This window comes from Doryrhamphus excisus, chromosome 2 (assembly GCF_030265055.1).
Source record: "Doryrhamphus excisus isolate RoL2022-K1 chromosome 2, RoL_Dexc_1.0, whole genome shotgun sequence".
NCBI classification, from domain to species: Eukaryota; Metazoa; Chordata; class Actinopteri; order Syngnathiformes; family Syngnathidae; genus Doryrhamphus; species Doryrhamphus excisus.
The window spans coordinates 6737959-6764458 of NC_080467.1; the positions used below are offsets into that span (position 1 = coordinate 6737959).

The 26500-nt window shown below is 43.9% G+C and overlaps 2 protein-coding genes across 15 annotated transcripts in view; one reads left to right on the forward strand and one right to left on the reverse strand.

The window, feature by feature from the left end:
* Positions 1–3644, reverse strand: part of sema4d (sema domain, immunoglobulin domain (Ig), transmembrane domain (TM) and short cytoplasmic domain, (semaphorin) 4D) — a 40620-nt gene extending 36976 nt beyond the window's left edge. For 2 of the 3 annotated variants that reach the window (XM_058058759.1, XM_058058782.1), the window contains exons 1-2: positions 3357–3641; positions 771–940 (exon numbers count right to left, since the gene is read on the reverse strand). The gene's annotated coding sequence lies outside the window, so the exon portion shown is untranslated. Of the gene's footprint in view, positions 1–770; positions 941–3356 lie in introns of all 3 variants that reach the window. The other variant, XM_058058796.1, reaches the window with a different exon arrangement.
* Positions 3645–5809: 2165 nt separating this feature from the next.
* On the forward strand, positions 5810–26354 carry add1 (adducin 1 (alpha)). Of its 12 annotated transcripts, none has more exons than XR_009120024.1 (19): positions 5810–5970; positions 9277–9485; positions 10776–10938; positions 11047–11198; positions 11275–11355; positions 11427–11576; positions 11989–12132; positions 12212–12310; positions 12664–12837; positions 13037–13378; positions 16404–16499; positions 16588–16680; positions 18832–18918; positions 20063–20219; positions 20369–20536; positions 21134–21232; positions 21992–22025; positions 23635–23688; positions 25145–25188. XR_009120024.1 is itself a non-coding variant. In XM_058054474.1 (19 exons), coding segments are annotated over exons 2-18 (2235 nt in total). In that variant the 5' UTR covers positions 5810–5970; positions 9277–9290; the 3' UTR covers positions 23068–23082; positions 25145–25219. The 12 variants fall into 12 exon arrangements, 11 of the variants coding, with proteins under 11 accessions (XP_057910457.1, XP_057910437.1, XP_057910446.1 ...); XM_058054474.1 differs by lacking the exon at positions 23635–23688 and adding an exon at positions 23067–23082 and having other exon boundaries at positions 25145–25219; XM_058054454.1 differs by lacking the exon at positions 23635–23688 and having other exon boundaries at positions 25145–25294.
* The last annotated feature ends 146 nt before the right edge of the window (positions 26355–26500 follow it).

Sequence of the window (26500 nt, forward strand, 5' to 3'; positions counted from 1 at the left end):
GAACCGAACCTCGTTCCAGTCCGAGTCTTTGAGCGAATACGTAAAACATGAAGACCGTGATCAGTCTAAAAATGGTTGAAGGTGTCAGGGTGGTGGTGCTGTTTTGGGTCGCTTTGCACGGCAGTGATGCCATGCTCGGCTAGCAGGGTCTGAGGCCAAATTGCGGGGCCAACCAAAGTGGGCTTCAAGGCCAAGCATCCTCCCAGCCCTGGTCCACACTGGAGAGCCTGGCTGATGATGCCGGAACAACCGGAGGAGCTACAGGCACTCCAAGACACAGTAGATTCACATGACGATGATGATATCTGTGTATTGTTGCGGTGAAAGAGTAGCTTTAATTTATGCATCCCAAGGGCAGAAACCTCCCAGTGACCTCTGGGTGCACCAATGGCATTTTGGGGAGTAGAAAGGTTGAAAAAACTCAACTTATATACTCGTATACACATATACAGGTAGTGTTTATGTTGGCTGTTTAACGCTGACTGACTTCCCAGGTTGTAAACTGACTTAATAATAAATCTTTGCACTCTTTGCGCCAGTTAGCGTCTAACTTCAAGAGTTTAAGAATCCGCACTTTGGTGTAAATGGTGCAAGCAAGTCTTTTAAAGCGCAACCACTGAGTGCAAATCTTGTCGAAAAAAAAATGAAAACAAAAGCGACGAAGAAAGTTTTTCTCTCCTCGGTAGGGGAGAAGCAAGTGCAAGCACGTCAGCCCAGCAGCGGCCAGCTAGCGGCCAAAACATCTACCCGGTAGATGAACCTAAACTCACCACCAGCAGACTCTTTCTCCTCTTTCTCCTTCGTCCAGGTATGTGAGCGGCAAAGGTTGATGCGTCCGACTCTTAGCAGCTCCTCATGGCGCTTGGAGACACACTGGCTCGAACTAGCCTGGTTGCTGTGTGTGCACGCGTGTGTGCGTGGGAGCTCCAGGACCTGGTCTCTACACGGACGGGGGAGGGGGGAGAGGGAGAAAGAGAGAGAGGGAGGGGGAGAGAGAGGGGGGGGGAAGAGGGAGAGGGAGAGAGGGGGATCACAAACAACAAAAACGGTTGACTTGTTACAATATACACGATACAACATACATATAAAGTGAATAAATACACAACTTGGTAACTTATATTTCACAATTTTATGAATTACACACTTGAAATATTGACATGGAATGGAATGGAATGGCCTTTATTGTCATTATACAAGATGTACAACGAGATTGGAGAGCTTCTCCTTTCAGTGCAATAGTCAAGTTAAAAAAAGTATACAAAAAGTAAAGTAAAAAAAGACAGTTTAACAAGATATATACAAGATATATACAAGATATCCAACATATACACATAATATTGCACAGGAGCAGATATATGTTGAGGGTCGCGGGGGTGCTGGAGCCTATCCCAGCTGTCTTTGGGCGAGTGGCAGGGTACACCCTGGACTGGTGGCCAGCCAATCACAGGGCACATATAGACAAACAACCATTCACACTCACATTCATACCTATGGACAATTTGGAGTGGCCAATTAACCTAGCATGTGTTTGGAATGTTGGAGGAAACCGGAGTACCCGGAGAAAACCCACGCATGCATGGGGAGAACATGCAAACTCCACACAGAGATGGCCGAGGGTTGTTGCAGACATATTGCAGATATATTATTTTTAGTGCAATGATGAATGGGTCTTAGTGCAAATAATGAATGGTGTATTCAGATGAGTAAAAGTCACATAGGAGTTTATTGTATTGAGCTGTTAAATAAATAAATATGTTGACATGTTCATCCTTTCACATCCTCACTAGGGTGGGGGTATGCCTGAGCCTACCCCAGCTGTCTTGGTGGATAGGCGGGGTACACCCTGGAGACTGGTGGCCAGCCAATCCCAGGGCACATATAGACAAAAACGGTTTACTTGTTACAATATACACAATACCACATACATATCAAATTAATAAATACACAACTTGGTAATGTGTATTTCACAATTTTATTAATTAGCCCACTTTGGAATAAATATTGACATGTTGATCCCTTCACATCCTCACTAGGGCGGGGGTATGCTGGAGCCTACCCCAGCTGTCTTGGAGGAGAGGCGGGGTCCACCCTGGACTGGTGGCCAGCCAATCCCAGGGCACATATAGACAAACACATTCATACCTATGGACAATTTGGATTGGCCAATGAAACTAACATATTTTTGAAATGGGGGGGGGGGGGCATGCAAACTCCACCCAGAGATGGCCGAGGAGGGAGTCCAACTAGTCAAATAGTATATATCACACTGTGTATAGAGTGGTTAGCATGCAGGCCACACAGCCAGGAGATGGAAGACCTGGCTTGGAATCTCCCCTTGGGCATCTCTGGGCGGGGTTTGCATGTTCTCCCCAAACGTGGCTTTTCTCCGGGGACTCTGCTTTCTCCAGAACAGGAATGCAATGAACATGAATTAGTCAATTGTTAGTTGAATCCTTACAATGGGGACACATTTTACTCCCAACACTCGCTGAACAAATACGGTATACTAAAATCCCTGTTAAGTCTGGAGTCACTGATGTCTGAGTCCAAGTCGAGTCCAAGTCTTTGTGGATATTGTCAAGCCGAGTCCAAATAAGTCATTAAAAGTGTGACTCTAGTCTGACTTGATTCCACACAAGTAGGCCCCTGACCCCCAGTTTGGAAACCCCAGTCATTCAGCATTTATAGCTCAGCCTAAACAAGTATCAGGTTCTTCAGTTATCCCAAATATGACCCAAGGACATACCCAAAGTGTCTTGGAGATTCTACAGGTGAGGGCTGAGGGTTCAATAGGTGATGGTTGCAAGGTCAAAGGTTATACTGCATTTTCCTGAAAGAGCAGTGAATGCATCACACAGTCTGACTCTTGTATCACTGAGAGGGGCTTTCTGTTGATGACAATACCACCTTTGACCTGTAGACCAATATGGGGGATACCAACATGAGCGTCTACTTCTGTGGTTCTTTTGTGGCTCATAAAATAACAAATTAGTCCCCCAAAAATCAGCCTGGAAGGACGAATTTATCCACAGCCAGCTTTTTAAACAAAGAAGGGCTCCCAAGCGTATTTCCCAAGCAGTCGTACAAATTGTTGACTTTGCTATCAGTTGCCGCTGATTTGAGAGCCGCCAGCTTAGAAGCTGGATGATACTGGCGGATGAATTCAACAAGCAGCTGGCTTTATCTTCACTCATTGGGTGACATGTGCTGCTAAGAGAAAACAGGTGACCCGAGAATGTGAACACATATCGCTGGAGCTCAAATGATTTCTGGCAAGGCAATCATACGTTGGGAGACGCTTGGGCATTCTGCTGATGACAGAGCGTCTAAACTCTTCTAAAGGTCCTTTTTCTTACCTGACAGTTTGGACTGCCCACTTGCCCACTTGCACTTGTCTTCCTCAGAGCGGTCATGTGATGTTCCTGACGTGTCATGTCAGCTGTCTAACCTTTGACTGGTATGAAGTGCAAAAGCGAAGGCCAGTGCTTGCTTTGTTGGATCCTTTTCACAGCTTCCATTTTGGCATAGTACAATGGTACTATAGTACAATAGTACTATAGTACATTAGTAAACACCTCAAACATTCCGAAGCCGTCTTATGGATGAAGGAATAACTCAGAAACGATACTGGAGCATTACATAAATACAGTGGATGCACTCGGGTCAAACAAATAGAATTCCATCCAAATTATGGGGAAAAATATGCCTTTAATGTTGCACAAACATGACATCACACAAGACATCTGGGAGCTTCAAAGGTTCATGGTTTGCTTTATTCTTTGGCTTTTTGTGTACAAAAGCAATATATAGTACAGCAGAATGTCATGTTTAGGTTGACTATTTGATATAGGTTAACTTCTTTTTACACTTGCAAAACCAGATTTAAAAACAAGTACTCATTTCAAGTAAAGACGGAATGTTTTGTTGTTGGTGTGTTCTGTAATTTACGGTCCTATGACGGCGGAAAGGATGATGTTCCACAGCAGAGGCTGTAGTTTTTTGAGAGAACTTCATCAATGAAAGTGTCCAGCCCCCAAAATCAGAATGGTACCACCCATCTGGACTCCATCCTCCATGGCCCAGGAAACAGTCCCAAGCCAACAGATGGATAAAGAACTCCACTCCACGAAGTTTCCACTTAAATAAATAGAACAATAGACCAAACAAAAGAGCTGTACAGTACATACAACAGGTGAAAATTTCAAAATGCAGTCCCAGGCAGACAGAAATAATTTCCCACGCACAATGGATGGCAGGCTGGTTGCTGTAAGGTGTGGATTTCAAGTCTAAGTCTAAGTATAAGTTTCCCTCCATGCCTGAGCTCTTCAGACACCGGTTGGGTATATTTAGATTCCCAAGCTGGTGTGTATCCATGCTTACAAGGCAGACTGCCATTATTCTCAACCCCGCAGGGGTCAACGCTGGTCCCAGATCAGTTGAGAGTGGACTCATGCAGTAGTTTATCATTCAAGTCAGAAGACAGTTGACTGCCCAACTTGATTAGGAACTTCAGTGCTGGTGACCTTGCAGACTTCCTGTGCACTAAATGAATACAAACGGCAATGAATCATGTGACAGAAATACGCCTAACAGAGTTTCTCATCATCTAACCTTGCAAGGCCTGTTATTGAGCTGCTCAAATATCATGATAATGCATACCTCCAAGACTGGCCCGTGCTGTTAAAATGACATGAGATATGTTGACGAAAGAGGAAATATTTGTGTTCTAACCTGAGGCTGGCCTCTCCTTTACTTCTCGGGTGTACAGGCCATACTTGTGGATAATTATTACCGGTTGTCTTATTTACATAAGGCCGAACGGTGACCTAGTGAGCCGCACGTCAGCCTTACAGTCAGGAGATTTGGGTTCCAATGTCTACTGGCGCATTTCTGTGTGGAGTTGACATGTTTTCTCTGTGTTTGCGTGGCTTTTCTCTTGATGCTTTGACTTCCACCTATCCCAACATCACACATGTCAGGCGAAGCTGAGGCTCTTCAGTTGCCCTCTCCAAAATGTCCAGGCCTGGGTGTACCTGCCCAAAGATCCAGCTCAGCCATGGCACTAATGGGGATTAGTGGAATAGAAAATGGATGGATGGATGGATATTTAGTCTCTGAGATGGTCTGCTCTACTGTGCAATTCAGGTGGATGCAGGGCAATGGTTGCAATGCTCACCGGCAAGCTGGAAATGCAGCATCAAAGTTATGCAAAGTTTCGATTTGCGTATTTGATAAAAATAAAATATGTTTAAAACTGCCAAATCAGACACATTAAATACAGTCCGTTGTTGTGTTTACACCGGAAGAACTCCCCCTCGTCTCACGAATAGTTCAGCAGCACTCCCTAGTGGAAAGTCAACTTTATTGCACGCATGCCCAAATGTTAGGTCCCAGCGTTATGTAATACAACAATTCTGCTACGTGCGATTATGTCATCTGACAGTGTGCAGGATTGTAAGTTACCTGGATCAGGTGATTATTTGGTATACGTGCAAGAATGAATGCGCATTGTAAATTGATTTGTGATGAACGAAAGCGTCCGCCATCAAGCCAATATAATGCAAACTGATATTAAAGCAGCGTTGCATTTTATTGAAGGAATCATTAGTAAAAAATAGAATCTAAACACGATTTTCTGACGTTTTGTGTATGTGTTTTTTCTCTTTTGGAGCGTTAGCAAAATCGGAAAGATTATATCCACATAGAAGGCGGGGTTAAACAACCCCCATCCAATCATTCGTCACAGAAACGTCACGTGTTTATAAATAACCAATGAAAAACCCGTAAGAACTCCTTGGCCGCACGCAAATCAGGATGGCTGTCGGTGTGGGAGGAGCCGATTGAGGACGACAACTTAGCCTGAGGCTAAACTCGTCCTGCTATCGGCAGATTCGGAGGATAAAAATCGCGGAATTCGCCGTCCCCTTTTGACCGACAACGGTTGCTTTTCATCACCTCGTCGAATAGAGGGTAAGCTTCGAAGTAAATGTGGCGATCGTTCGCTGTTTGCTCAATGCAATATGGCTGTCGCTTGTTTTTAGTGCGCGGTATGTTCCAGTGTAGCGAGCTAACCTTGTTTTGCTAATGTGTCGCCTCCGATCAATGGAGTCTGCAAGGGAGGTGGCTGTGCACAGATGGGATTCAAATGGTCGGGCAACGCACGGTTGTTTCTTAAAAGTATTAACTCTGGTCATCTTAAAAGAAGAACAGAAGCATACTCTTTGTCAACATGTTGTTATTTAGCAAGTCATAAGGTCTACCAATGAAGCCCCTGAGGACTTAGTACCGGAATGGCTGGAAAGATCCCATCTAATGTTTGAATGTTTGAACTGCTTTGCATGGCAAGTGTTACCGTTTTAAAAGTGTTTGTAAATCCTTATTGTAAGTGTCCGTTTAAGACGTCAAAGCTGATATTAATTAATTAATATAATTCCTAGTTATTTTACTATTCTAAGTGTATCATCTGATGACTTTTAACAGTACTTACAATATATCATATAATTTTACAAAACCATAAGCAGGGTGCCTGATTATTTCCCGATTTGTGGCCAAGATGTTTATTTGCCCAAGTATAGAAAGTGCCAAAAGATCAGTATTTGGAGCCAGCAGTTTCTCAAGGAGGAGGGTTTTATGTGTAGATGCATTTAGTAAGATAATTTGTAATAATGTATATGCCACATGGAGAAATTCAGGAGCTGGTAAGACACTTTAATCTTGGACGGATGCCTTGGTAGGTACTGCTGTTTTGGTTAGCAACAGAGTTAGCAACGGGCTCACAACAATTGTGTTGATAGCTGTGTTGTATTAAATAAGTGTTTCATTTGGACAACACACTGTGGTTGAGCCATCTGTCTGGTATAGTAAATTACATGTGGTACTAAAGTCTAGAAAAGGGCATTGGGGTGTCATTTTGATGTAGGTTCTTGCTGGAGCTGATGATGCAGCTAATTTCCTAAATCCTCAAAGTCCCTCCCGCTTGTCCTGGGTGTGGATTAGCAAGGTCAAGACCTGCCAAGATAGCAGTCCAAACTGTACCTAGCGGTGATGGTGACCATCTGGATTGCGATTCGGTGTGGCTCTGTATTGCCACCATCATATGTACAGAGATGTTGTGTTTTTACTGGATGTTTGACAACAGTGCAGTGGAAAATGTGGTCCTCGGGTCCAGTCTCTTTACTTCCTTCCTTCCTGTATGCGGCCACTTGACATGTTTTGTTTTGAAGTGTGAATGCCCCCTGCAGAGGTCAGATGCATATGCAGTGGGACTTTTTTGGCCGGTAATAAAACCATTAATTTTATAGGTAACATCTTTAGCACTTGGAATGGTCAATAGAATAACTGTTAAAATAACTCCATCACTGTGAAATCCAACAAAATTAAAGTCAAACTCCTAAAATGTTGATCTTTAGACAGCAAATTATCCCTAGTGGTGTCATGGCACACGCTTTTGTTGACTTGAAATTGCTTGAGACGCAATCAATAGTGTCTCCGTTGGATGAAGCCAAGTAGTGCACTCCATTTTCAGGATGTGAGTCATCAACCATCAAGTGGAAAAAGAAGTGAACCCGTGTAGATAACCACCTCCGCATTCAGCCCCTCGCCATATGACATGCAGCAGCAAGATCCAATGCACAGCTGCTCTATGTAGCATGCTAACAGGGACGGATAAAAGCCGAGCTCTGTTGAAAGTTTAAAACTGTTAGCCCCTGGAATCATCCATATGGCTTCAAAGAGCTAGTTTTAGCCAATTGCAATGTTGTACTTTAACTCACCCCATTGTCCCTAAATGGGGGCCCCATAGGTGAATTATTGTCCACACATATTTTGGCAATGTTGGCATCTTTTTAGGACTTTAGCATACTTTTGCATGTTATCGCAGTTCTAAACTGCACATCTCTGCAGGGCGATACAACAGCAACATGGACTCTGCATTTGTGGCGTTTATTTCAGTCCCAAAGCATTACTGAAGTCTCTTTAGTATGTCATACACTCAAGAAATGCATGTTTTATTATAGTCCGGCCAACAAAACGTAGAATACACTAAGTGTGTGCCTGAAACTGATTGGATTGCTGCGTGATCTTGGCCCACAGCTGCTCTTACGTAAGTCATCTTCACAACTGTCCTGTGTTTCCGTGGCAACGTGTTTGCTCTCCATAGCGATTACACTTTCAAACAGGACTGGAGGTCTGCCAATCCTCCCTGCGCCCACGTTTTTGAGGCCGGATAAGAACTAGAGGGGTCCATGTAGTGATGCGGGGGTGCCCCTTGTTGTGAGATGACACATTCTGACTCGTGGGAGGGAGAGAGAGAGACTCATCTCTGGACGCCATTGCTGTTATCTGTCCACACTATTACTGCTAACCGTATATCAGGGGTGCCCATTACGCCGATTTTTGCATTTTTATAACCTGCAGAACATGAACAGAGAATATTGTAAAACTGTTAATTTAATGGCAAAGTTGCTAAAAGCACTTTGTCTCAAAAATGTTGAGCCTCATTTTGTTAGCTGACCTACTGTATGTAGTCATGTTGTCCAATAGGACAGCAATACATGGGAAATGAATTGTTCAGTCCTATATTCAATGTTAATGTAAATTTGGACATGGAATCTGTCCTGTATAAATTGATTCCAGGCTTACAATAGAGGAGGTGTATCCAACTTGCAGCACCGTTTAAGCTACTTTTAATGGGGAAAGGAGAGGTGAGCTGTTTTTTTTGTGACTGCCAACATTTAAATTGTACTGTATTTACAATGCACATCTCCAGTCAGTGTGCTCATTTGTTATGAAAACACAAAAAGGTGAAGCAAATATCCTGAGGTGAACTATTCAACATCAGCTGCTGAGCTAGCCGTACGGCTAGCACAGGAGCTACCTGTTGGAGACCCACTGTCTAAAGCGGGACACCACAGTGTTTTGACTACAAGTATGACAATAATAACAAGTGACACATTATGAATGTGTTAGCCACTTGTATCTCACCCATGTAAACAAAGATGCCACAAAGTGGAATGAGAGTGAAACATGTGCGACCGCACGTGCCGGCCTAGCCTGTGATGTGATGGGCGGTCATCAATTGACTACACATTTGACTGACTATTTTTCATTCTCACAATAAGGACCAACACACAATGCATACTTCTATCTGGTCGCAGTACTTTGTGCTGATTATTTGACATTGAACAACAGTTTGAACTCGAGATGGAAATGAGTTACTGCATATATCATATACCGTGTTATTTAAAGCCGACCATTTTCTTTGTCTCAATGCAAAAGGACGCCAGCCCAGGATGAACGGCGACTCAGGTGCCGGCGTGGTGACGGCCCACCCTCTCGCCAGCGCCCCTCATAAGGAGCGCTACTTCGACCGGGTGGACGAGAGCAGCCCAGAGTACCAACGCGAGAGGAACATGGCGCCCGACCTGCGGCAGGACTTCAACATGATGGAGCAGAAGAAGCGGGTGTCTGTGATCCTGCAGAGCCCGGTTCGTGGGAGCTTTGTATTTGCTATCATGTGGGACCTGGTGCTTGACCTCTGGGATGTTGACGTTGCAGAGCTGTTTCTCTTTTGGCAAATAATGTCAAGTCCCTTAATTCGTTCTCACTATTGTAAAACGTTTATGAGCTGTGCAGGTCATTGTGTAATAACCACGGGTACTGCAGAATAGAGCTCCACTCAAGTTGAGCTTTTTAGAGTAGAGACTGTTTTTTCCAAAGTTTAGCTTTTAAGACAAAGGAGAACCAGGAAGTTGTTTCTGAGCGACGCTGTCACCTTGTGGCGTTTTATAGGTATTGCTTGTCAATGAATAAGGTGATATTTAATGAACCACATTGCTTTTATGGGCTGCACGGCAAGTGCTGAGGCGCAGGCGAGTAGTTAGCACGCAGGCCTCACAGCTAGGAGACCCCAGTTCAATTCCACCCTCTGCCATCTCTGTGTGGAGTTTGCATTGCGTGGATTTTCTCAGAGTACTCCAGTTTCCCCCCCATTCCAAAAACATGCTAGCTTCGTTGGCCACTCCAAATTGTCCATAGGTATGAATGTGTTTGTCTATATGTGCCCTGGAATTGGCTGGCCACCAGTCCAGGGTGGACACCGCCTCTCACCCCAAGACAGCTGGGATAGGCTCCAGCACCCCCGCGACCCTCGTGAGGATAAGCGGTAAAAAATGATGCATGTCTTGACTCTATGGTTATTATCACACATTCCATCTTTGCCTGTATTGTTCTGTGGTGGCTTGTACAAAGTAAACAAGCAAAGTAAAAGTTAAAAAAAAAACCCTTTTGTAGATGCTCACTGAGCAGCATAATGATGGTTTGAACTTTGAACTGAGTTTAGTTCCACTTTTAAGGCATATTTTTATTTATTTATTTTATTGTTTTGAGTGTGTTTTTCTCCAAAGATGACCCTGTTATGAATTATTAGCATGATAACCTGTTACAACATTCACTACTTCATGTTTTCCTAGTTGATGTGGCTCCAACCCTCCCTCGTAATATTCATACGCGGGCCATGTTTAGTGTATATTACAAATATGCCAAGCGAATCGTAAAAATGCCCAGCTTGCCAAATAATGACATGATGGCTCCACTTTATTTCTCAACAGCAGCGTGACTGTGACAAAGTGGATGTCAACACAAATGCACCATTGTGGCCATTGTTTCAGCAACAGCCTACGGAGATGCTAGGCTGTATTTAAAGAGGAAATGATAACGTGGTCTTATATTGATGTAATACTTCTGCTTGGACCAAACCAGTGGTTTTCATGTTGCAGGCGTTCTGCGATGAGCTGGAGACTATGATCCAGGATCAGCTGAAGAAGGGCAAGACGCCCACCAGCCTCTTGGCTCTGCAGCAGATCGCTGACTTTATGACGACCAGCATGCCTTCCATGTATCCCGCTGCACCACAGGGGGGCATGGCGGCACTCAACATGAGTAAGTAGATGGCCAGTGAACAACCATGAACTCCACATCAGCCATCTTCACAAGTTCGCCGTTGGTGTTTCCACAAGACCTTCTGAATTCTCTTCTTCCTCCCCTCAGGTTTGGGAATGGTGACTCCGGTGAATGATTTGCGTGGTTCGGACTCCATCTCATATGACAAAGGCGAGAAGCTGCTTCGTTGCAAACTGGCGGCGTGCTATCGGCTCACCGACTTGTTTGGCTGGTCGCAGCTCATCTACAATCATCTGACAGTAAGATCATTCTTAAGAAGATGGTTGACTGCTTTGGTTGCTTCGGCTCCTTCTAATCGTACTTCCTGCCGTCCAGGTTAGGGTGAACTCCGACCAGGACCGCTTCCTCATCGTCCCTTTTGGGCTCCTGTACAGTGAAGTCACTGCGTCCAGCCTTGTATGAATTTGTCTTTGTCTCTTCTTTCATATTCCATATTGCATTTCATAGTCTTTTTGTTGACCCTCCAGGTGAAGATAGACCTTCGAGGTGAGGTTGTGGACCGGGGAAGCACCAACCTCGGCATCAACCAGGCCGGCTTCAACCTCCACTCTGCCATCTACGCGTCCCGGCCTGACATCAAGTGCATTATCCATATACACACGTCTGCAGGGGCGGCCGTACGTACTATGCCTGACGTCTCCTACATTAAAGAAAGTGGCAGCTTGGAGCTAATTAATGCACACTCAACTGTAACAAAGTAAACTAGCGCTAGTGTTATTGTCATGCCAACTCCATTCTTTTTGTGTGGTAAAATCTATATACAGTATATATGGAGCGGTATGAACCTATGGTTTCCTGTTCACTTTTGGTTTCTGTTGTTGTACCCTCATCTGGTTGCCACTGAAGTAGTGAAATATGCCTCCCCACTTAACATTACCTTTTAACATTCCGAATGAACATTGATATTCTGCATGTTCTGGAAGTGTGGAGTCGGTTTGTAATCTGGAAGTTGCAAAATCCACATTGGATTTGCTCCTGGGGTTTTTCCCTCATTATACACTTCATGTCCTCTAATTTGTTGGACTCTAGGTGTCGGCCATGAAATGCGGCCTGTTGCCCATCTCCCCAGAGGCTTTGTCCCTTGGAGAAGTGACCTACCATGACTACCAAGGCATACTGGTGGATGACGAAGAAATCGCACTCATCCAGAAGAACCTGGGCCCAAAAAGCAAGGTATTAACTTCTTCATGCGGTCAACTACGGTTACGGTACCTTTTGCCAAGTTCCTCATCCTTTCTATGGTGCTTCCTAGGTGCTCATCTTGAGGAACCATGGGTTGGTGACTATGGGTGAAACAATCGAGGAAGCTTACTATTACACCCACAACCTGGTCAACGCCTGTGAGATTCAGGTAGGACCCACAAATTGGCGCTGATGGTAACAACATTAGCTATACCTTACAATACAAGAGATCCATCAAAAACCAATGCCATTGGAAATCAGATGTTGGTACTAAATCTGAATTGCTCCATTAGAACTGCAGTATAAATGCCTGTTGAGTGTTTAAGTACATACGCTTTGACAGTATGGATATCTAATACTGTACTGTTTAATACTAATTGCCATTAGAGGTACAGTAGTAATGGCATGTGTTGCCATGAATATTTATCCTACCCTAATCCAGAATAATCCAGGACATGTCCGGTATGTCGTATATGTCCACATAATTTATCTCGCCTATCTGGAATCCTACATCTCCTCCAGGTGCGAACACTGGCCAGCGCTGGAGGACCTGATAATTTGGTCATGCTCGACCCGGGAAAGTACAAGTCCCGTCCTCGTGTTCCCGAGCCTGCCGGCGAAGGCTCCTCCGCACAACCCAAGTGGCAAGTCGGGGAGCAAGAGTTTGAGGCTCTCATGAGAATGCTGGACAACCTGGTACGTGAAGCTGAAATCTAGAGTTCTTCATAAGCCAAATATAAGACGACCACTCATTACAAAAAACGAATATATAGAGAGATCTATTTTTCAAATCATGTTTTCAGTGTTGGTGAATGAAAATTTTGTAGGGATTAACATTTTGCAACCTAATCCAGTAAACATCACCTAAAGTTGTGCCCCCACTGTTATCTTCCAGGGCTACAGGACCGGCTACCCTTACCGCTGTCCGGCACTGCGGGACAAAGGTAAAAAGTACAGTGACGTGGAGAACGCTCACTCTGGTTATACTTACGGGGAGGACAGTGACTCGGGCGCGCGCTCCCCGCTGAAACACAGCTTCCAGCGCGGCCAGCATGACAAGACCCGCTGGCTCAATGCCGGCTCTCGGCCCGACGAGCCCTACGAGGACGGGCCTGACGGTGGCAGCCCCAAGTCCAAGCCTAAGGTGTGGACGAACATAACACACGATCACGTGAAACCCTTGCTGCAGTCTCTCTCGTCCGGTGTCTGCGTGCCAAGCTGTATAACCAACTGCTTGGTCTGTGCCTACCTTATTGTTCATAGTATACATGTTTATAGCCACTTGTGGCCGCTGGTGGTCGGCATTATGAGCCACAGGAGGAGAAAACTCACCTTTTACTGCGGCATAAGAAATCATGTAACCGTATGTAGTAAATAGCAATTTCGCTTGCGTATTGTCAAATCTTTGATAAACCACATTGACTGAATATCACACTAGCACTCATATTTCTTAATTATTATAAATTGAGTATTTCAAAGGTAAATTGTATTTTTGAACTACATTTCAGGCTACAAAAAATGTTTTGTTTGTTTGTTTCTTTCTTTTAGTCTTTTTTTAACGTTATATTTCGTTAACTAAATAAGTAAGTCCACTAATATAAATTTTCTCCATTTGTTCCTTTTTTATGTGCTTATTCCGGAAGTGACTTACTTCCAGCTTGTGATTGGCTTCAATGGAACATAAGCTTATGTTGGGGCTGTCCTAAGGAACAGGAACATCGAGACAACCTGACAACGACATCAACGATAATTGAAATGGCAATGGCAACCTAGACAATACACAAGCCTTTTAATAGTGGAAAAATTGATCATTTATTTGTATTATCCTTATACACGCGGGCACTTTGGGGCCTTTTTTAAAATTTTCCCCCTCCCAGTCCTCCAATGTCTCATGATAGCCGACCAGCTGCCGGCAGCATGCCCCACTGCATGTGTAGGAGTGAAGTGCATTGTTGGTGTTTTTCCCCCAGAGGAGCGAGCAGCAGGGGTGTGGCATGAGCCCTGGCACAAGCCCTGGCACGAGCCGTCCACCGGTGCTCGCCGCTCTGCCTCCTTTTAATGCTGCTGTTTCTTCTGGCTTGCTGATTTCAAGGCTAAATTGCTTGCCTACTTGGAGGGTGACACTAAAAAGCATTCTAAAGATATTTTTGCATCTCGAGACATAGATATATGCTGCTTGAATTATCATTTGCGATTTAATGGCTTTTTTGCAATTTCCTCCACTTAAGTTTATGCTGTTTGGTTTATTGTATTTTTTACACAAGCATGATTGGCAAAAAAACAACAACCTACAAACCAAATTTGACCTGACCAATTATTATCTCCTGTTGGAAAGTAGGAGATGTTGTGTTGTGAGGCTCTTTTCCCAGTGAGTATATCATATTTACATGTTCATCTTCATGCCCTTCACCCAGAAATCCCCCCATTCAGCCCCAGAGTCAATGCAAGCCAAGAGCAGTCGATAAAAAAAGTAATAGACAATTCTTGCATGACAGCTGGAGTTCTATCTATCTATCTTCACCTGCTGTTCTTTCTTCTTTGTGTGGATATGAATCCAATTTGATTGCCACAACGCTGAGCATTACCAGGATTCGTCATAGAGGAACATGTTTCCCTTCTTTCGTATGTTTATCGTATCTACCAATCTGGAAAAGTGACTTTGGTGATGCCAGCTCACCCACCCCACTCGCCTCCTGCTTCTTCACCGCCTCGCTCTCTGTCTTCACCTCAGGCTCGCATTTGACTTAGATTAAAGACATCAGATGTCCTCTGTGCTTGCTAAGATATACTCCAAAGAGAACAGTGATTACGTATTTATTTGGGGTTATTTGGAAGCAGGTGATATTCCAACTTAGTTATTTTACTTTAACAATAATCTGGAGTGGATGATAAAGTGGAGACGAGGCTTTTCACCACCTGGCCATGTATTTACAACACAGCAGCAACAGAAGCATGTTGTCATGGCGCCAAAGAGCCAACTGGTAATGTCTAATATAGGTAGAGTCCATCCACCCGTCGACTACAGGAGGTGTGAATCGGAGCGTTGGGGGTACAATGTTTGGAAGAATACATTGTTACATCCTTTGGTGAACCTAATTACCTACACGTCATGAATGAGTTCTTTTATATGTGCCCCTTTTTCCACTGGTGTAACTTAACCACACAGAATGCCCCCCATGATGCACATCGCTGCTCAGTCATCAACTCCAGCTTTGGACATTTAGCGTGCCACATAGTCTCATTCATTGGAGTACGGTGTTTATTGAAGGGGACGTCTCATCTAGCGTGCCACATAGTCTCATTCTTTGGGGTATGGTGTTTATTGAAGGGGACGTTTCATCTAGCATGCCATGTAGTCTCATTCTTTGGGGTGCGGTATTAATTGCAGGGGACGACACATCTAGCATTCCACATGGTCTCATTCTTTGGGGTACGGTGTTTATTGAAGGGGACGTCTCATCTAGCGTGCCACATAGTCTCATTCTTTGGGGTACGGTGTTTATTGAAGGGGGCGACACATCTAGCGTGCCACATAGTCTCATTCTTTGGGGTACGGTGTTTATTGAAGGGGCGACACATCTAGCGTGCCACATAGTCTCATTCATTGGGGTACGGTGTTTATTGAAGGGGACGTCTCATCTAGCGTGCCACGTAGTCTCATTCTTTGGGATACGGTATTTATTGAAGGGGACGTCTTGCCTAGCGTGCCGCATAGTCTCATTTTTTGGGGTACAGTGTTTATTGAAGGGGGCGACGCATCTAGCATTCCACATAGTCTCATTCTTTGGGGTACGGTGTTTATTGAAGGGGACGTCTCATCTAGCGTGCCACATAGTGTCATTCATTGGAGTACGGTGTTTATTGAAGGGGACATCTTACCTAGCGTGCCACGTAGTCTCATTCTTTGGGGTACGGTGTTTATTGAAGGGGGCAACACATCTAGCGTGCCGCGTAGTCTCATTTTTTGGGGTACGGTGTTTATTGAAGGGGCGACATAGCAGAGTTGATGGATTAGTATTAGAGAACCGGCGTTCCTAAGGAAACATTCTAATTGTCATCATTTTTTGAAGCCCTTCATAAATCTTCATGACATCCCATTTTGTCCTTCTTCAGTTGAGCATGCTTTTTGTATTATGAAGCCTGCATAAAAGTTTGTGTGTGTACATTTTCTATTGCTTTACGTTGTTTTGGTTTCCTTTTTGTGTTACTCCCTCTGCTTCTATGTGTACTTACTTGTTGTTGTTGTTGTGGCATCCACACAGTGGACTAAAGAAGACGGAATGCGACAAGCTGCTGTCGCCAATCAGTTCATCCCGTTGAACACCAATCCCAAAGAAGTCCTGGAGATGAGGAATAAGGTACCACTGCCTCATCCCTTGTCTTTCCATGAAGTCTGTTCTTTTTATTATTATTATTATTATTATTATTATTATTATGTATTTGTAGATCCGTGAGCAGAATCTGCAGGACATTAAGACTGCAGGACCTCAGTCTCAGGTTCTGTGTGTTGGATCGGTGGGGGATCGCAGCTTTCACCAGGTCAGTCCTGCAACTTTGCTCAAATCCTGACCTGGAGATGAATATTTTCTGGTATTGGTGAAAATCCCACAGTGGTGTCAGTGGTATTTCACCCGTTTTGTATGTTTTGATTCCAACAATCGGTGCGGTTTGCTACGTAAACTGCTGAGACCTCCATAGCAGTGCGACACCGTAAATGAATTCAACACAGAAGAGAAAGGTCACATGATAAACAATGGACAACCATGGCTCAATGTTGCACCTTTATCCTGATCTGCAACAATATTTGCACCAAAGCCTCTTTTGCAGGGTATCCAAAGTGTGACTGGCAGCCATTTTTGGCCCATGTGATGTTTGAATGGCCCTCAGCGTATTCATTATTAATGAAATATCCTGTTGGATATTACAACAATTTTGCTTTGTCACTCATAAGACAAAGCTAATATTTGATGCTTTTTAGCATATGTATCAAAGAGGCCGGTGGGGAAAGGTATTTGGCATAATCCTACTTTGTTGGAAACAGAACTATATTCTCTCCTGGTCAGGGCGCCTTTAAGAAAAACTGCACTTTTGGGGGGGAATTCTGCCCATCATCCGCAATCCAGTCTTTTTCTTTTCTGTGTGTTCTAAATGGAGAAAATGTGCTAGCACAAGGCCGCTAACAGTACACTTAATGGATTCGCCTAGTCTGCCTGAGGAGCCCTCGACTGGGGAAACGCCCTCAAAAACCTCCATTCTGGGATGCAGTAGCAGGTGCAAAAGTATTTTGCTCATTTGAAGCATTGCCGGAGCTTAAACTAATAAATTAGGAGTAAAATCAGCAAAGACATTTTTCTGATTTATTACATGATTTATTTTATGAGCTATTTTAGGCCGCACGGTAGAATGGTTAGTATGTAAGCCACACAGTAATGATTTGAGGGGTGAGGGGATTCCAGGGGTGGAATGAGGTCATTGGAATTTGGAAAAAAACATCTTTGATTCTTGGCTTTTATGGTATAGAAAGTATTTTTGTTTGAATAATAACATCTGAGAGAGTTTGGTAGGTAAACGTCCCCTCGATGACCTCCTTACAGACAGTAATAATGTCGTTGCAGCTTGGTCCATATGCAGGTCACGCCATGCGCTGTAAAGGAAGTGTTTTTTAGAGGGCTTCCTGTTGCACACATTGTTAGCTGCCTCATGCTAACTGTTTTTTTGTCTTTAAAACAGAGATACCAAAAAGGGAAAAGCTGTGTTGGGGCAAAATTCCTTTAAGACCAAATGCTGCAATGTATCCACTGTGCATGCAGTAGGCATTGGTGAATGAAACCGCTTGCTAAGAACTTTTAGCTAAGCATCATTTGATGGCTCAGGAGAGTATGAACTGGTCAGCTCAGGTTGTTCGGATGAACTTGGGCAAGCTTTATGGAATGCTCAGCAAAATACAATCAATCATATCTTCTTAGCTTTCGCCTGCATGCATTCATTGCGCTCCTCATGTGCCCGATGGTGTGGTTTTGGTCCTCTGGGAAACACGGAAGGAGCAGGATGTTAGAAAGTAAATACAGCTGCTAAGTATATTTGCGTATGTTGATTCAAAAACCCGCACTTTCATCACAAGCCTTCACACATGCATGAACCCGCTTCGCTTTTTCCATATCCTGGTCTCGCTTTGCCTCTTTTTGCATGCAATTTCTGCATGTTTGTGTCCGACTTCTTTACAATCTTTACCCAAATTTCCAGCTAGAAAGAAAACAGATGACATATTTCCTCAAATGGTGGCCCTTACTATAATGGACATGCCAGAATTTATGTTTAATATTTAAAGGCGGCACCTCAAATGGCCGTCTGACACTCCTCCTCTGGTGCTGATGCATATTATGTGGTATTACTGTATAGTACTAGGAAAAGGTCTGGAAAAAACAGGTTATATTTATTCATGCTAACCACTTCTCTGCAAGTATCATAAACACCTTACCCCTAATAAGAAGCCTGATGCTTTCTGCAGCTGAGTAAACAAACATGACTTGAGGAAATTTTGGCTTTTTTTAAAGGGGGGCAAAAGTATATTGATTTGACTATGATGCCGCTTCTGAAAAACATTTCTGCATGTGCATGACTATAAAAACACGCCTGCTTAACAGACTGCTAACATGAGTGTGCCCGCCGTCACTGGGTTTACAATTGCAGGACGTCCCTCTGTCTGACTGTACAGACGCTATTGACGGCCTTGATGCCCCAGAGGGGTCCTATAGTCCTGCTAGATCAATTAGAAAGGTACTTGCAGCTCCAGTCTCAAATCTTATTACTGACATGGTTGTGCATGACAGGAAGTCCACCACTGCAGATGTTAATGCCACAATACTTGGAGTAGTTGACTGCATTTGTCTTTGCTTTGTCACAACTTGGTTTGAGCTTCAGTCTGATGTTGTTGTATCTGCATGACTTTACTCCTAAACACGAGGAGCACAACTCAAACCATTTCAACTATGAAAAGGGAGAAGGAGTGAAATCGAGGAGCACATTGGTTGGCACGTCAAAGCCAATCCCAGCAGTCCCAGCACGCATGCAAACATGTTGCCATGGTGATGAGCAATGCAGGTGTTGGTAAGGGTTGTCATCTTCCGGAGATGTTGGACATCATTTCCTCTCCGGCGTCTCATGTTTTGTCCTTGAACCAGTGAAAGAAATGTACAGTAAACCTTGTATATATCGGACTCGGATATATCGGAAATTCGCTCACAACGGACAGATAAAAAAGAACCAATTTTTCTGTAATGCATTTCCAATAAAAAATCATTGCATATATCGGATTTTTTATAACGGATTTCGCCTATTTCGGACAAAATCTCCAGTCCCGTTCCAATGCATTTCCATTAAATTTCCCTCGCATATATCGGATGGCCGCGTCGTGGCGCTCCGATTCGCCGAATCGTGACAGGCCGCTATACAACGTCATTTGCAGCGTTGCCTGCACATCCAGGTACATTGGAAACATAGTCAAGGAAGTGCCTTTTTATAACGGATAAAATCCGATTTACGCATATACCAGATATAAATCCGATATATGCGTAAAACGGACATTTTCCGGTATACGCATATAACGGATTTCGCTTATATCGGACAAAACCAGTGGGAACAATTGAATCCGATATATCCGAGGTTTACTGTACTATAAATGCTCCAGTTATGGAACACATTCACTGGTTCATTAATAAAGGTGTTCATCAATGGGGGGTTTTACTTGTACTTTAAAGTGAGTTAATACATTCTCGCACAATGATGCTTTAATGACATGACATTATATTACATGGAATATGTCCTGGTGACATTCACATCTATGTCAACTAGAAAACATTTTGACAACATTGTCAGCGTGACTGGTGTCTTCTCTCTTTCCCTTGTCATGGTCGCCCTGCAGGGGGAGCTAGTGACCGCATCCAAGGCCATCATTGAAAAGGAGTACCAACCCAAGGTGATTGTCAGCAAGCAGGGCCCCAACCCCTTCAACAAGCTCACTGACCAGGAGCTGGATGAGTATCGCAGGGAAGTGGAGCAGAAACAGAAAGGCACCGAAGGTAACACATGTCTGTTTGTATTCTCATGACTTGGCTAGACAGTGATATGTCTCCACACGCACGGGCCCCGCCATTGTGGCCTGCAGTGCGGGAACAATGCCGCTCTTCCCCGCCTTGTTCTGAGATGGAAACGTTACTGTTGCTTCAAGCCTCAGATCCCACTCCTCTGCCCACTGCAACCGACGGAGGCCCTGAGCAGGGCCCCTCGACCCTGGACCTTGCAGATGAGGTCTTCTGTGACTCCCCCCACAAGGAGTTCCACTGTGCCGTGCTGCGAGCCCTCAGCAAGGAGCCAGTAGGGGCAGGTCATGCTCCAGGTACAGGAAGCGGAGACACTTTAGACGGTGTCGGCCTCCCGTTTCTTCAACAGCCGCTCCGCAACTCCCCTCCCCCTCTGCTCATCCCCGGCCCCCCCGCTCACTGGGACTCTTGGAGCCCACCCTTCCCACAACCTGCTGTCTCCTCTGTTCTCTGGAGGCTTTGAGTCAGCTGCTGCTGTTACCACCAGCGACCACATCGACCTCCGCTTTGATTTACTCCCCATCCCCTCACCCCCCCCCTGCTCTGATGTCTGGTGCAAAGACATCCGAGAATTCCCTGCAGTGTGATTGGGCGAGGAGCTGAGGATGCTTATCCCTTGCATCCTTAAGTGTGTTTTGCTGTGAAGTGCTGCGCTAACCTAATGAGGAAGCTCCGTCATCCAATCAGAACAGCCCAAAGGGTGGTGTCTCTTCCTGCTTCCTGTTCCTGCTCTCCTTTGCCCCTTAAATGACTTGACTGGAATCGTTTTGTTTGACTCTTTGGGACATGATTGTGGATTTCAAAGCTTTTTCCCTGGAATGAATTCTAATTGTCTCCCTTGTCATACAAAACGAAATGATTTATTATTATAATTGTGTGTGTGCTTATTTTAGATCAAGAGCAACCAGAGGAGGAGGAGGAGGAGGAGGTGAAGGCTAAAGACCCAAAGGCCGCCTCTACACCCCCCAGCACCCCAGTTCGAGCAGAGGAAGGTAGGTTTAGCATGGTTTTCTCCCTGGGCCATCTCCGGTGGAGTCCAGAGGGAATGTGGAGTCCTGCTGCATCCGTGTGGCTGTTTCAATGTTTCACTGTTTCACTGTTTCAATCTCATTACCATTGTTAGTGTTTGTGTAATAATAGGCCAAGAGGGCTGTGATACCAAACAAGTGTGAATTTATAGATTAGTTTATGTGATAGTGATCATTGACCAAAATAACTTTTTAACCATTTTATTTGTTTGAAATAAAATAGACCTTTATAGAATAGCTACAATTGCTACAAAGTCAATTCCACTTCCTATCTGCAGGGGGCAACAGAAGTGGAAAACCCATTGTTTTTTCCAGCTGCAAGGGAGCATTTGTTTGAAGCAGTTGTCTGTTAGTAGAATTATGAATTAATTGTAAGTGTAAATTGCATCTTATAGAAACATACGCATTTCCTCCTCTTGGTCTCTATTACCGTTGGATTACACCTACATTACAGCAGCATCCAGCATTGATAATACTGTCCGAAAGATCTGCAAACAGTCGCTGGTGTGCAGCTTTGATGTCTGGTGTAATCTAAGAAATTTAATATTCTATAACATGTCTCCTGTACCCCCTTTGCCTCCATCGTCCATCTCGTTGGGGTCCTTTCTCCCAATTGAGTTTCTTTTTTTGTTTGAACACTGTGCCTTGTGGTTTGATCCTGCATAGACATTTGTTTCTACTTGTGCTTTTTTTCCTTCTTTGTGGCTGCCATTGCAATCAAAGGAGATGGAAATGCTAAAGAGTACCTGTTACCATAGTAAGTACGTACTGTTTCCCCCCCCCTCGACCGCCCCGCCATCCCCACCACCTCCATGCTAGGTCTCCTTGCATCCCCTTTCCTGTCTGCATGGCTGTAGTGCTAGCGCTGTCTGGACTAACGTTTGTGACGCTTTGCTGGGTTTAACGTCTTCCTCTGGCTCCTCCTGGATGTGGATGGGTGTTACCTCAGAGCTCCTCCCACTCAAGTAGACACTCCCACTTCCTATTAGAGCCCCTTTCACTGCCTGAAAAAGACAGTAGGAAATTTCCGGCTTCAGTGGTGCCTTAGGCTTTATACTGGAATTTAGCATCAAGTATTTTATAGTTATAACATGCTTCCAATTATTTGAGAACGGCATTTACAGCAAGGAGGAATAAATGCCAGATCTGTTTTTGTTGGTCCAAGGCACATTCAAAAACTCCAATTTAACAAGGAAATTTTAACAAGATTTCTTTCACAAAAATAGTCTAAATATTTACAGAAAAAGTTGTAGCCTGATAGGAAAAGTCATAATTTTAGGGCATCAATAATTGAAAAAAATGACATCATCCTAGTAGCATGAAGTTTTGTGATTTTTTTTTTTTTTTTTTTTGTAAAAAGTTTTGTGAAAAGTTTTGTTATGGGAATAAAGTTAGAAAGTGCAATAGTTAATAATAAATTTTTCTTAGGAGGAGAAAGATGACATTAGGAAATGGAAAGAGCTGTCATTTTCTGAGCATAAAGTCAAAATAGGAAGAGAAAATGGAGATATTGTAATGAGAAAATAGTTTAATAATTTTACAAAAAGAACTGCCTTATGAGCAGTATCCTAAATGTGACATTTATCATGCACTCAGGATCATTGGATTCACATTAGCTGGCGTGCTTCTTGCACAGCGCTTTCTTTCTCCGGAAAGGAATAAAAGAAAAAGGAAAAAGTGGAAGATGCCTCTGAAGTCCCCCCCCCCCCCCCCCCCCCCTGCTAACCAAACAACCACATGGGATGTCACAACATGGTTGGCTAACGTCCTGGAAATGTTCTTGTGTTCTTCATTCCAGACCACTCCTTTAGCAGGTACCCCAGCGTGTGTGGCTAGCGCTAGCAACCTCATGCTGCTGTCTTAACGCTTTGAAAGGCTTAGTCTACGTCATAGAGGACGTCAATGCTTGAATTATTTCAAAGCACGGTGCAGTGTTTTGGTCGCATACTAGTCGTGTGAGTAGTGTTAGATCAACATTAAAACTGTTGCTGCTTAGCATTAGCCTTATGTTGACAATAAGAGCCGTTCTTATTCAACAAGAACTTGCAGACTTCCACGTTGTTCTTCTTGTTGCTTTCTACCAGTCCCTGCCTGCTAGGGACCGTCTTTTGGCTGCTTTGGACGAGGTGCTAACAATTTGGGCCAAAATGACCCTCCTGTGACCCTCAGTATAAATTTGATTGGCGCCACATTAAGGCTACATGGAGGTACTGTATGTGATGTCAGTACAGTTCCAATTCCAAGTGCTCAGGTCTCAGGAGGTCTTCTAACCTCACTTGTGTGTGTGGTTTTGCTTTCCTAAAAACCTCCAAAAGCATTTTTCAGTTTCCTGTTCTGGACTGTATATATTTTTTGTTTATACGCAGGGTGCAAATGATCCAAGGAACGGCGCTTGTTAAGATTTTGCTGTTTAAATAAAGGTAATGCTAAGTGAGAAGGTCCAAAATGCCCCTACTGCCCTTGAATGTAAGACGCTATATACAGTATACATTTCTGTATTGCATGGATTGTCTTGTATTTGGACAAGCGGGTTGCACGGCAGAGCTTTTCTTCCTACAGTAAACCTCGGATATATCGGATTCAATTGTTCCCACTGGTTTTGTCCGATATAAGCGAAATCCGTTATATGCGTATACCGGAAAATGTCTGTTTTACGCATATATCGGATTTATATCCGGTATATGTGTAAATCGGATTTTATCCGTTATAAAAAGGCACTTCCTTGACTATGTTTCCAATGTACCTGGACACGCAGGCAACGCTGCAAACGGTGCAAATGACGTCGTATAGCGGCCTGTCACGATTCGGCGAATCAGAGTGCCACGATGCGGCCATCCTTTATATGCGAGGGAAATTTAATGGAAATGCATTGGAACGGGACTGGAGATTTTGTCCGAAATAGGCGAAATCCGTTATAAAAAATCCGATATATGCAATGAATTTTTATTGGAAATGCATTACAGAAAAATCGGTTCTTTTTTATCTGTCCGTTGTGAACGAATTTCCGATATATCCAAGGTTTACTGTGTTACTCAAACACAACAGTGACCATGACAAAGAGACCAAATGGGGAAAAATGGTTGCAATGTTCATTGCAGTTCATTTTCTCTAAAGAAGGGCGTCCAATTTGCCAAATTGTTCAAAGCGTCTTATATTCTGTTGGGGTCAGTGTGGTGTTGGGTTTTTTTGTCATTGGTTGATGAAATTGGCCACCAGTAAAGCTTAACCATCCCTTGCTATATCGCCGTTTGACCATGGCTGCCTCCTCCTTGTTTTAACAAATAATCAATGATTGCTGTTTTGTTGTTGAATACAGCCGTCATAAAAAATGCATATTTAAGCAAATTATTCTTGGCGTAAGTGAGGCATTTTCAAGCACATAAATATAAGTAAAGTAGCAATCCAAGGCAGAAGAAGCATTGTGATTGAGAACGTAGGATTGTAGTGTTCTGCATTGGCCACCAGGGGTCAGTGACAAATCTAATCGTGTTAAATGTATTTAGATCGCTTTTCTATGTATGCCTTAGCTATAGAAATATTCTATGTATTCATATCAAGTTTTACTTTTGGGAAATGGACGTATCACGCTCGGGCGTGGAACACAAGGGATGACTGTTTCTTCATGTTTTGGAGAAGAACTTGCCATTGCAGTCTGACTGTGTATGAGGGAGAACCTGAAAATGTCTAGTTGGATACAGTGTGGTGGTCTGCGACTGGAGTGGTGGTGTTGGAGACTTATTAAGCTTGGCAAGGCAGCAGCGCCGTGTGAAATTGAAAGTGACTGATTCCGCCAGCCGCTTGGTATGTGTAAGCTGCAGAGCGCCACCTTCTCATACTCGGCCAGTAACGCTCGTATTTTTCTGCCCTTCCTGCTAGAGACCTTACCAGAGCCCACCTTTAAGGACGAGAGCGACGCCGCCACCCTGAGACAGACTCTGCCGGATTTGACCCCAGACGACCCTTCTGACGCTCCAGCACTTCCCGCTGAAGACTTCGCCCCCTCCCCAGCCCCCACAACCACTGAGCCCGCCCCTGCTGCAGAAGCCGCCGTTGATGGCGAGGAACCCGGCGACGCCGGCGAGCAGGAGGGGGAGGAGTCTCCCAGCAAATCGCCTTCCAAAAAGAAGAAGAAGTTCCGTACACCTTCTTTCCTGAAGAAGAACAAGAAGAAATCAGAGTCGTGAATGAACCTGCCATTTCTTCCTAGTTCTTTTTAGCTGTTCTGGATGGATGTACCCCCCACCCCCTTACAGCCATGTTCCTTTTCTTAGCCCGTGCCAACCTTCCATACATTTAGTTTCCCTCATGAGAAGCTTTTAGCAGCGATCGAGTCATACCTCCTGTTTTGTCCACTCTGCTGGCCCCCATGCATGCCCCCCCTTCTGTTATTGTGGGGCTTTTAAAGATATTATTAGAATGTATGGGGATTGTATAACAATATGAAAGTGTCTTTTAAAAAGCAAAAAAAGTGGTTGCAGAAAGGAATAACATGTACGCTCTCTTTAAGAGAATTAGAAATTGCAAGCGTCTGCAAATGTCTGAGTAAATTATGCAATGCTTTAATAATGGGAGCTCCGGTAATTTGAAGATGCAGAGGGAGACACCCCGGGAAGCGTCCAAAGGATCTAATGGTTGCTTGACTAGGAAGGAATGTGTAAACGCTTACCTTTTTTTTTCTTCTTGGATTCATTCTTTGGTTTGTTTTCATTTTCCTTCTGAAAGAAATGGGCAACAATGCTTTATTTAGTGTTTTTTTCACATTGTAGACGAGCCACCCCCACCCACTTCTTATGCATTTGCTTTTAGCTTTAGTACCACAGACCTAACACGTCCACTGTTACCACTCGGCCATCTTTTATCACCCCAGATCTCTTCTGTAACACCCCTCTTTTATTGCTTTTGCCATTATTGTGACATATGGCACCGCGCTGTAGGTGGCAGGGCATTAATACAATGGCCTAATATATATGCTTATTTTTTTCTGCCTGAACCACTTCCAAGTAAATGTCTCATGTTATTGTCTACTGATGTACTACTTCCACTTTTTCTTTTTTACAACCATAAATAAATATGCTATGTTGAAAATGGTTTGCATTTGTTATATTTTAGACTTCATACACAACTACAAAAAGTTACAAATAAATTTATCATTTTGAAAACTTAAAATGTGACTATTAAATACTTACTCTGAACGTTTTTATATAATTGTAATGTAATTACGCCTGCAGAATA

What these genes read in the sequence shown, in the direction of transcription:
- add1 (XM_058054441.1), top strand. Translation starts at nt 9,291, where the DNA reads ATGAACGGCGACTCAGGTGCCGGCGTGGTGACGGCCCACCCTCTCGCC. An exon ending in TCAACGCCTGTGAGATTCAG is followed by an intron (nt 12,311 to 12,663) that starts GTAGGACCCACA and finishes CATCTCCTCCAG; the next exon opens with GTGCGAACACTGGCCAGCGC. An exon ending in CTGCTAGATCAATTAGAAAG is followed by an intron (nt 18,919 to 20,062) that starts GTACTTGCAGCT and finishes GTCGCCCTGCAG; the next exon opens with GGGGAGCTAGTGACCGCATC.